The 10783-nt window shown below is 36.8% G+C and overlaps 1 protein-coding gene across 2 annotated transcripts; it reads left to right on the forward strand.

The window, feature by feature from the left end:
* Window positions 1-1109: 1109 nt before the first annotated feature.
* LOC127624129 (peroxisomal biogenesis factor 3-like) lies at window positions 1110-10136 on the forward strand. Of its 2 annotated transcripts, none has more exons than XM_052098801.1 (12): window positions 1110-1424; window positions 1808-1939; window positions 2015-2096; window positions 2179-2222; window positions 2322-2443; window positions 4605-4671; window positions 4800-4854; window positions 5001-5151; window positions 5253-5323; window positions 5722-5844; window positions 7170-7266; window positions 8897-10136. In XM_052098801.1, the coding sequence occupies exons 1-12, from the start codon at window positions 1352-1354 to the stop codon at window positions 8978-8980; spliced, it is 1101 nt and encodes a 366-aa protein (XP_051954761.1). In that variant the 5' UTR covers window positions 1110-1351; the 3' UTR covers window positions 8981-10136. The 2 variants fall into 2 exon arrangements, with proteins under 2 accessions (XP_051954761.1, XP_051954762.1); XM_052098802.1 differs by having other exon boundaries at window positions 1304-1424; window positions 1837-1939.
* Window positions 10137-10783: the final 647 nt, after the last annotated feature.

The raw sequence follows: 10783 nt of genomic DNA on the forward strand, positions 1-10783 counted from the left end.
CACCAAATACATATATTCAGAACTTATAATAGTATCTGGAGTCCCGGGTTCAGGGTCTCACACCTTGCGTTAACAAAATATTTTTTTTTTTTCCTTAAATGTGTGTCTGCACTTGTTTAAGCGGTTGTCTACAGTCCCAACTAGATAATAATTAAACTAATAAATTAAATAAGATGAATTAATGAATGAAACAATCGGTTCACTGAACAGTAACTGTATTCACTGAAAATTCTCTTTCCCTTCAATTCAACATTTACATATCACTTTGCACACATCACATGAGACTATCAGAGTCTTTACAAATCCCCACATAAAAACAAAATATATCATTCATCAATGACAATAAAGAAAATAATAAAATAAACAAAAGAATCAACCTGTATATGTACACTGAAGTCTAAGTGCAATGCAATTGACTCAGTTCAGTTTATGTGGCTTTAATCGACTCAGTTCAGTTCGTGTGAATGTGACTCAGTTCAGTTCATGTGGAAGTGTATGCCTACTACAGTTTACAGGAATGAACGATGAATGATAACGAATCTTTGTTTTTCTTCTCGTGAAGACAGAGTCCCCAGATGACGCAATTCCTCCACAGTGGAATCCAGCGCTGTTCTCCCTCACTGCGCGATCCAACACGAATCCAACACGATCACCGAGCGTTGAAACACTCTCCAAACTAATGCAATAAAACAGTTCAGACATTTATTTAGAAAAATATTGACGACGATGGATTAGATTAACGATAGCCACACATGTGGTTCACATCACTCTCTTCAATGAACTGGCGCGCATGTGACGTCAGCACCCATCGACGCAATTATTATTTTCGTCCCTCAGCAAAAATAAATAAATAAATAAATAAAATAATAATACATATGTCTGAACACTTCATGCATTAGGCAAGAAAATTAATATATATATATATATATATATATATATATATATATATATATATATATATATATATATAATCAAAACAAACAAAAAAAAATACATGGAAATACATAGGAACACAGCCTCAATTAATTGGGTGGGTTACACTTGCATCCTTATTAAAAGTCTAAAAGCCAATGCGTTTTGATCATGCACAAATTTACCATCGTAGCAAATAACAGGAACGAAGTATGTGTTGCATTTGCATTATGTTGAAGGGTGACCGTAACCATTCAGGGCGGATGGAGCGATTACTGCACAATCAATTTATCGACTCAATCGGTGATCTGTATTTCGCCTGGCTGCCGCTAACATGAGAACTTATTGCCATGTTGCATTGTCCTAGCTAGTGTTTTACCTCTAAATAAGCTCTTAAATATATTTTCCTTCTCATTTGGCTTGTAAGAAGTCTTTAAAAATGTTAAGTTCTACTTGGAATTTCATCAAACGCCATAAGAGGAAATTCATTTTTACGGGTGTTTTCGTTGGAGGTAACGTGGGCTAGCTCACCTGCATACTTTACAGTTTTGAGATTATTAACAGACATATTGATTAAGTATCTGTTTTTTTAACACCTGGTGAAGTGTTTGTTACTATTATAAGCAACTGTGTGTACCATGTTATCATAGTATTCCCAAGCATTCTCTTTTCCACATCTTTTTTTTTCTATCTCACTTCACCTGTCAACTAGTTTTCTTATTGGCACACTTTTGATGAAGTCAAAATTAAATTGGATTTAACCCTTGTAACTTTAGGCAATAGAAAGATCTCATATCACTCAATAGATCTAGCAAAGCTCCTCTTGATGTCAACTTGTATCTTTCAATCACTATTTTATTGTATGATGTAATGTATAACCAAACTTCAATCCCAGGTGTGTATCTACTTGGTAAATATGCACAGAGAAAAATTCAGGAGTTACAAGAGCGACAGGCAGCAGAATACATCGCTCAAGCTCGGAGACAGTTTCATTTTGAAAGTAACCAGAGGACATGTAATATGACAGGTAAAAAGAACATAAGTTATTAATGTTCAATTAAACTGGAGAAAAGTTTTTTTTTTAACCTGCCTTTATTTGTAGTGTTATCAATGCTTCCCACTCTAAGAGAGGCAATCCTATATCATTTGAACTCAGAGAGCCTCACCTCTTTGCTGAAGACAAAGTGAGTCATTCATATAGATGATTATCTACATCGTAAATTAAAAGAAAATGGCAATATGCCTGAATCCATTTTTCCCACACAGGCCAGCCAATAAGCTTGAAATCTGGGAGGATCTGAAGATAATTAGTAAGTTCAAAGGGTTTCTTGATTTTATTAGTCCAGATGTAATGCATTAATAAAAGTCCCATCCATTAATGTTTTAAAAATTGTTTTTTTCCCCCACAGGTTTTACTCGCAGCATTGTGGCTGTTTACAGCACTTGCATGTTGGTGGTGTTACTCCGAGTTCAGCTCAACGTAATTGGTGGCTACCTCTACCTGGACAACTCAGTGACGAAAAATGGAACGGTAATTTCACTGCTATGCGTTTTAAACCTCATGCTGTCTTCCAGTCATTTTGACCCAAAGAGGATTTTCTTTTGCCAGAAAATGCTAGTTAATGTTATTTATAAGACTAGTGTGCTTTAATGTTTAAACAAGAAGTTTGTTTTGAAATGCTTTTATTTTGTGAAAAATGGCACAAAGACAGACTTGTGGTGATCCCAATCAAAAATGACCGGCCATTGAAAATGAATGGGGGAGATCAAAAATAAGAGAAATATTGGGTGTTCAGGAGCATGTTCATCCATTAGATGAGCACATACTGAATGAGCATGTGTGCTTGCAAACAAAAAGGCCTCGGACCTGTGCTATGTGCGCGAACACACATGCACACGTACAATCACAAACTCTATTACATGAGTATTACATGCTTTTTCACAGAGATGAACTTTATCCCACCCTGAACTGCGTCCAGCATCCATCCAACATAAACACACACACACACACACTTGAGTAGTACATGCTTTCTTTTTAACAGAGTTACTTTATCCTACCCTGAACCTTATCCAACATTATCACACACCTGAACTTTCTTTGCCTCACAGTGACCCCTCTCTAGGAAAATCTTTCTTTCATCACACCTTTCAAACAAAATATTATGACAGTGTGTTTTGGAATTGTCATGCTCTCACAAAGAAGCATCCCTTTTTCCATTATCGGGCCAGTGTGTGCCAGGGCTATCAACTGGCCAGCCGGGGCCAGTAGTTGGTGCCAGTTTCACACACCTCACCCATTTCACAAGCAAAAGCGAAGCTCAAGATGAGGTATCATGCTAGCTAGTTATCTAGAATATCGAGTTTATATTGAATGTAAACATAAGCTAGCTAGCTAGCAAGATAAATTAGTGATAACTCATCTACTATAACTGCCATTATGTCCAGAGTGGTCTCTCCTCTTACAGCAGGACGATGTCCCAGCACACCGTCTATGAAACTTCACCGAACCATGGAAAGTCAGTTGATTTGGGCACCACTTGATCCATTGTGTGTTTTAACGGATTTGTACTGTGCCTGCATTTTTATTTTGTTCCCGAACCTGTACTGTTGTGCGCTGGATACATATACTGACAAGTTTGATGAAACTCCACCTTTGATATTGTACCCACCTCAATCCCCAGTTGGACTTGTTTGGCCCAACGGTAACTGGCGGGCCAAAGGCCATTGGCCGTTGGCCCGCGAGAAAGCTCAGAGAGGATTCACGTTGAAGCCCCGGAAGTGACAGTGGGAATGCAACTGGCACTGGCACGCACTAGCATGCCCTCATTTGGCCCAAAAGTGGAAATGCGGCTAATGTTTACTAATATACAGAAGCTTTCCTACAGCTAAGGAATATAAAGCCTCATGGGTCTTTGCATCAATCACTTTGTGGCAGCACAATGGCCAAGCGGATCTCTGTGCATAAGACTCTTGATCACATCCTTGATCATGACCCTAGACCACTTGCCCTAGTTCATTTCAAAATTAAAAGCTTGTTTTTTGTGATCTTCCCCATTCATTTTCAGTGGCCAGTCAATTTTGACTAGGAACACCACAAGTGTGACTTTCTGCCATTTGTTTACAAAATAAAAGTGCTTCAAAACAAAATTAGCTGTGAAGCATTCAAACAAAATGGTGTGTAATTTTGAGAGATTTATAAGCAATTTTTTAATAGGTCGGTCATTTTTGACCGAGAACACCAAATTAAGTAAAAAATGACGATTGGTCAATACAGAATTCCAGCTTTGCTGATGATTATTTTTGTTGAGTAAAGTATTCTGTTATGTCGGGGATTATGTGTTCTAGTGGAAGGATGGCACTTGAACAGTTAATTGCCTTTATAAACAACATCTTAATTTTTTTTCTTTCACAATAACTGTTTTATATAAATAAAAAGGCACTCAAGGCCATAATACAGTGGATATAAAAAGTCTACACACCCCTGTTAAAATGCCAGGTTCTTGTGATGTAAAAGAATGAGACAAAGATAAATCATGTCAGAACTTTTTCCACCTTTAATGTGACCTATAACATGAACAATTCAATTGAAAAACAAACTGAAAACTTTGAGAAAAAAAAAAAAAGAAAAACTCACAATAACCTGTTGCTTAAATTAAGATGACTTAATTTTACTACTCTTATAACTTCTTTAGAACCCCTTGGCCCCTCCTGATGTTCAGCAACAGTATCTCTCAAGTATTCAACACTTGCTTGGAGAAGGTTAGCTCAATTTCAAATCTGCATGTCTAATCTATATTAGCGTTTAATCCTGTCTGTAGTGAGACAGAGTCTATTAGAAAGATTTTTATCTTCTATGGTTTTGATGTGCCCCTTTTCTGTCTTTTCAGGGCTTATTGAACTTATAACTGTGGTGAAGAAAGCTGTCCAGGAAGTTTTTGGGCCGTATGTTGAGTGATTGAATGGATGATTAATGTTTTTTAATCCATTCTATGGATCCATGCTATTGTATTGTATATGCTGTTGCAGCTAATTGTCCTGTGCCAGTCATCTTGTATATTCAGTGCTAACTACTGTCTCCATCTCCTTAGGGTGTCTCTGAAACAGGGTTTGTCTCTGCAAGAGTTGGAGCAACAGCTAGCTCAGCTCAGAGAGTTGGTGGAGGAGGGGTGTGCTTCCTCTAAACACAAAACTCTTTCCTGGTACATGATGCCTGATGAAGAGAACACATTAGCATCACAGGTAAATCAGTAGATTGTAAATATTCTTGTTGAGCTAGCTAATGGAAGTGTAGTGATATTGCAAACCTGGATGTATTGATTTGTTTGTTTGTTTTGTGCTAGGCCTGTGGTCTCACAGAGAATGATGTCACAACGATAAAGCTGCTCAATGAAACCAGAGACTTGCTTGAAAGGTAAGAGAAACCATACAGTCAGTGAATCTTATTGTCATAAAGCTCATATTTTATGGGTTTATATCTACAGTCATAACAATGTAAATGTAATTAAAAAAAAAGTCTAAAGATGGCATGTTTTCAACAACCACTGGAAGGTGGTGTTCATTTGAGGCAGTCTCAACTACCTTAAAAAGTGTGTCAGCTTCACTCATTGCAGGTGCCAGGATTTAATGTCTTGAGTGTGCTGATTGGTCTAAATTAAATTCTTTAATTTATGAGTGTAATTTATGACATAAGGAAGAAATTAAGCAATGGGATTACAATTCCTGCACATTTGAACATCAGTGAGCACTGTCAATTCATGACTGTTGATTTGTACTAATAAAATTTCTATTGTTTTATTTATTTATTTGCAGTCCGGACTTCAATACTGTACTGTGTACATGTTTGAATCGAGGCTTCATCCGATTCCTTGACAACATTGCAGAGTTCTTCCGGCATCCAAAGGGAGACTCCACCCCTTGCACCTCACCCGATAGGTCAGTGTACATGTGTTAATTATATTCTGGGAGACTCCACCCCATGCAGCTCAGCCGATAGGTCAGTGTACATGCGTTAATTATATTCAAGGAGATTCACCATGCGCACATGATCAGTGTCATGCATATATCAGGACTCACATTCAGCTCACCTGATAAGTCAGTGTACATGCGTTAATTATATTCAGGAGACTCCACCCATGCAGCTCACCTGATAAGTCAGTGTACATGTTAATTATATTCAGGGAGACTCCACCCCATTCAGCTCACCTGATAAGTCAGTGTACATGCGTTAATTATATTCAGGGAGACTCCACCCAGCTCCCCTGATGTCAGTGTACATGTGTTAATTATATTCAGGGAGACTCCACCCCATGCAGCTCACCCGATAGATCAGTGTACATGCTTTAATTATATTCAGGGAGACTCCACCCCATGCAGCTCACCCGATAGGTCAGTGTACATGCTTTAATTATATTCAGGGAAGTATGTATTTGGGATATGTGCTGAATACATACTGCACTTCACATTGACAATTCTGTTTATAACCACTTCTAGCCATGCATTTGAGTGACAGGGAAAGATTTTTCCTTAAAATTTATAAACTCCAGTTTGTAGAGACAATCTAACAAATCTGTTTTCTAAAATGTCTACAACATGCATATTATATATTTTATGTTGTAAAATGAAAATGCTCATCAGTTCAATTACAGCTAAATGTATATAAATAATAAACTACAGTATGTCATAATCTTCCAGGTATTAACTATATCCAGTCAATAAAGAAGTCAATAAACTACTTTCTCTGCATCTCCAATGTTTTAAACTGAAAAGAACAGTGTTTGAAATTAACTTTTTAATTAAGAGGCAATATTTGCCCCCTGGAGTTTATTTTTGGGGATTTTTTTACCTGTCATGTGGGCATTTCGTTCTACTACATTTCTAGTACACCCATAACTTGATAGGCCTAGAATAGGATATTATGAAATGATTATCCAATGTTAGAAAACAGAGGAACTAATTAAAGGCACAAATGTAAACATGTTGGGTGTTTTGTTCCCTTTCTGTGGCATTTTTGGACAGAGTCCTGATTAATTTCTGTCTCTGGTAATAAAAAAGAGAGAAAAAATAATCCAGATATCAAAATTGCTCCGATAGAAAAAATGCCCAGTTTGTGACATAGAATGTCATTACTACTGAAAGTTTTTCCTGTGTGAATCATTTATCACCTTCTTCCCAAGGCCAGGGCAGTTACAGTTTTCCCAATCTTATGAAATATTTAGTGTTTGTGGTGATGTACTGTTTATCATGTCATTTTCTTCCAGATTGTCACACATAAGCCTCCCACTAGCCAAAATCATTCCCATCATCAACGGACAGATACATTCAATATGCAGTGAAATTCCAAGTCATTTTGTCCAGGTGAGAGACCAGTGGTATTTTCCTCCTGTCCTTATAGGGATTGTTCATCCAAAAATGAAAATTCTCTCATCATTTACTCACTCTCATGCCATCCCAGATGTGTATGACTTTCCTTCTTCAGCATACCACAAACAAAGTTTTTTAGAAGAATATCTCAGCTCTGTAGGTCCTCACATTACAAGTGAATGGTGATTAAACTTTTGTAGCTCGAAAATCACATAAAGGAAATTTACTAATCCATTAGATTCCAGTGCTAAAATCCATATCTTCAGAAGCGATATACAGTAATGGGTGTGGGTGAGAAACAAATCATTTTTGGAGAGATAATCACCTTTCACTTGCATTGTATGGACCAAAAGAGCTGAGATAATCTTCTAAACATCTTAATTTGTGTTCCGCAGAAGAAAGTCATACACCTCTTCATTCAGAATTTTCATTTTTGGTTGACTGTCCCTTTAACACGTTGGCACAAACTGACAGAGATAATCTAATTTTGATATAAAAGGTATAAAAGCAGCCCATTCTGCTTGCAACAAATGCAAAATACAGTAACTACGACAACACTTAAAGAAATAGTTCACCCAAAAATGAAAATTCTCTCATTATTCACTTACAGTGATGCCATCCCAGATGTGTTTGACTGTCTTTCTTCAGCAGAACACAAATTAAGATTTTTTTGAAAATGTTGATGCTCTGTAGGTCCCTATAGGTAAGTTATCAGGCTGCTGACAATTTGACGGTCCAAAAGGCATATTTAGGTAGCATAAAATTTATCCAGATCACTTAATGTCTTCTGAAGCAAAACGATAGGTTGGTGTAAGAAACAAATCAATAGTGAAAAAGTTTTTAACTTTAAATCATTGCTTCCGGTCAGTGTTATATTACTGTTTGAAATAAACTAACTCTCGTGTGACGTTCGTTCCTCTGTTGTATACAAAGTGTGTGCTTCCAACTTCACGTCACTATTCAATACAGAATACATCGACTGCAGTCGTGTGGATTACTTTTATGATGCCTAAATATGCCTTTTGGACCGTCAAACAGCCAGCAGTCGGATGGCACCCGTTTACTTCCATATGGACCTGCAGAGCTTCAACATTTTCCTAAAAATGACAAAGTCATTCACATCTGTGGTGGCATTTGGATAAGTTAATAATGAGAGAACTTTAATTTTTGGGTGAACTATTTCTTTTATGTGATAAAGGCCTTTTCTTTTTTCTCGTGTTTCGTAAGTTAAAAAGAAAATGTAAAAAACGCATGTGTTGTTGTGAGACAACTGCATTCTGTTCTGTTCATTGTGCTACTTTGAGCTTGTTTAGTGCTATAACACATTTGGTCTAAACTACCCCTTACTTGATACAACGTTTTAAAAGATGCAGCACTCATACTCAAGATGCTGGAAAACAGCAAAATGTGGCAATATGGTAAAAGACATCCACCTAGCAGGTTTACATAGAGTAACTTTTTGAATAAATGTAGAAAGATGCAAAAACACTTTCACTGTGAACAGCCCATAAGAGACCCAATTTCTGTCAAATCTCGTCTGGTAAAAAAATAAAACAAAGTGTATAGTTCAAATGTTCTGCCTTTTGTAGGTCAGCAATTACCAATGCTTGCTTTCTTTTTATAGGATCTTTTGATGATAGACCAAGTGAAGGAGTTTGCCGCCAATGTATATGAAACGTTTAGCACCCCCCAAGAACTTCAGAAGTAAACACAGAATTTAGAAAGTCATGGACTTGTGCAAAAAATGGAACTCTACACTTCAAACAGAGACTCGTCAGCACAGAATTTCTCTCTTTACACAACCATATTCTAAAATCAACCTGGGGAAAGAATCTCACGGCTGAGCTGAGAGACAAGTGTGTAATATGGAGTTTACATCCACTGTTTAGTAGACCTACAGTATAGGGTAGCTTCTTGTGATCTACTAGCTGTCCTATCTGTCTGTCGAGACCTAACAAAACTGGATAGTTGCAAATAACTGTCAATAATATCCCAGGCATGTCAAGGTTTTTAAAGGCTATAATGAAATGTAGTACATTTTATGTTTTTAATAAATGTAGCTTAATCTCATATAACTGTCACAAACGGCAAACTGTAAAATGTTATATTGGAATGATTATCCTTGCATTCACAACTGCAATATGGACTACAAAGTTGTAGAATGAGTATTTACTGTGGACTGGTTTTTTTATTGACTGGTGAGAGGTGGTGCTTTGCTGCTGTCCGGGACGCAGCAGGGTGGCGTTTTAAACCTCAAATGCGATGTGTTTTTTGACTACCTCTGTGTGTTTTTTGTGATCCAATCTCAAAGCATTTTGCACCTTGTTTACAACTATATTTGGCACTGACCATTTACGATTGGATCATTCGAAATGCGTCTTATTACCAGCTGTAAACAGGGTCTAAAAATGACTGCAGCCAGAGCTAGGGAATGCTGTAGAACAACTACCAGCAGAAGTCCCACCCACAATCTGTTTCTCAGTAAGACCCTCAGGAAAAAGGTAGATTAAATCTTTGAATCTGATGTTGCAGCCCTTGAACACCCTCCACAGGACCAAAATACCGTTTTGTCCACCTTTTGAACAACATAAATGCACAATATTTTGCACCCACTGTTACGAGACGCAAAACAACTTTACGTCTCCTTAATAGCACTACTAATGGGGAATAATTTTCATTTGAATTGACGTTGATTTGGAATCAATCTCTGAAGAGGTTGTTTGTTTGATTTTCTTTCTTTCTTTTTTTTTTGTGCCGACTCTTTAGATATAGTATGAATATGCTACTCCTTTTGTAAGGTGACTTGTGAATGTCAATGTTCATAAAAAATATATGAATAGAAATACCAGAAATATTCATTAAAATGCCACATAAATTGATTAGAAAATAGACTTTATGTTGTGTTTTGCATTTTTGTGTCTTTGACTTTTCACCACTCAGTATTCTGTCTTACAGCTAAAGAAACAATCCTAGACTGTTACCGAGGGCCATTTATAATGGATCTCCTCTCCCATTTAAAGAAACTCTCACAAATTCCACCAGATGGCAGCATATATATAATTTGTGCCCACTGCAACTAAACAAAAATACACCATGTTCTTCTAATAGTAAACATCCTGACCAGTGAGAGCACAAAAATTTAAAAATGTATATGTCCTAAAAACCATGCCATAACCCTGTAATCCCGCTAAAATGTCCATTTAAACAACAGCTAAAAAATACACAAGTTTTAAGAGAAAAATATATGTAACTGCTTTTATGAAATTATAAGCTTCACATTTCAGCCTTTTTAACACCTTCAAAAATTGGTCCCCATTCACTTCTATTGTAAGTGCCTCACTGTAACCTCCATTTTTGCTTTTATAAAGAAAAGGCAGGTTAAGGCAAAATACATTTGAGGTATTCAACATTATTCCACATGCTGTTGACTTGAATTAAACCCGGATTCCTTTAATAGAATTTAAATTATTTGCTTGAATTCAGTCTTGCATATTGATATTAAAGCGGTACT

The sequence above is a fragment of the Xyrauchen texanus genome, chromosome 30, assembly GCF_025860055.1.
Source record: "Xyrauchen texanus isolate HMW12.3.18 chromosome 30, RBS_HiC_50CHRs, whole genome shotgun sequence".
Taxonomy (NCBI): domain Eukaryota; kingdom Metazoa; phylum Chordata; class Actinopteri; order Cypriniformes; family Catostomidae; genus Xyrauchen; species Xyrauchen texanus.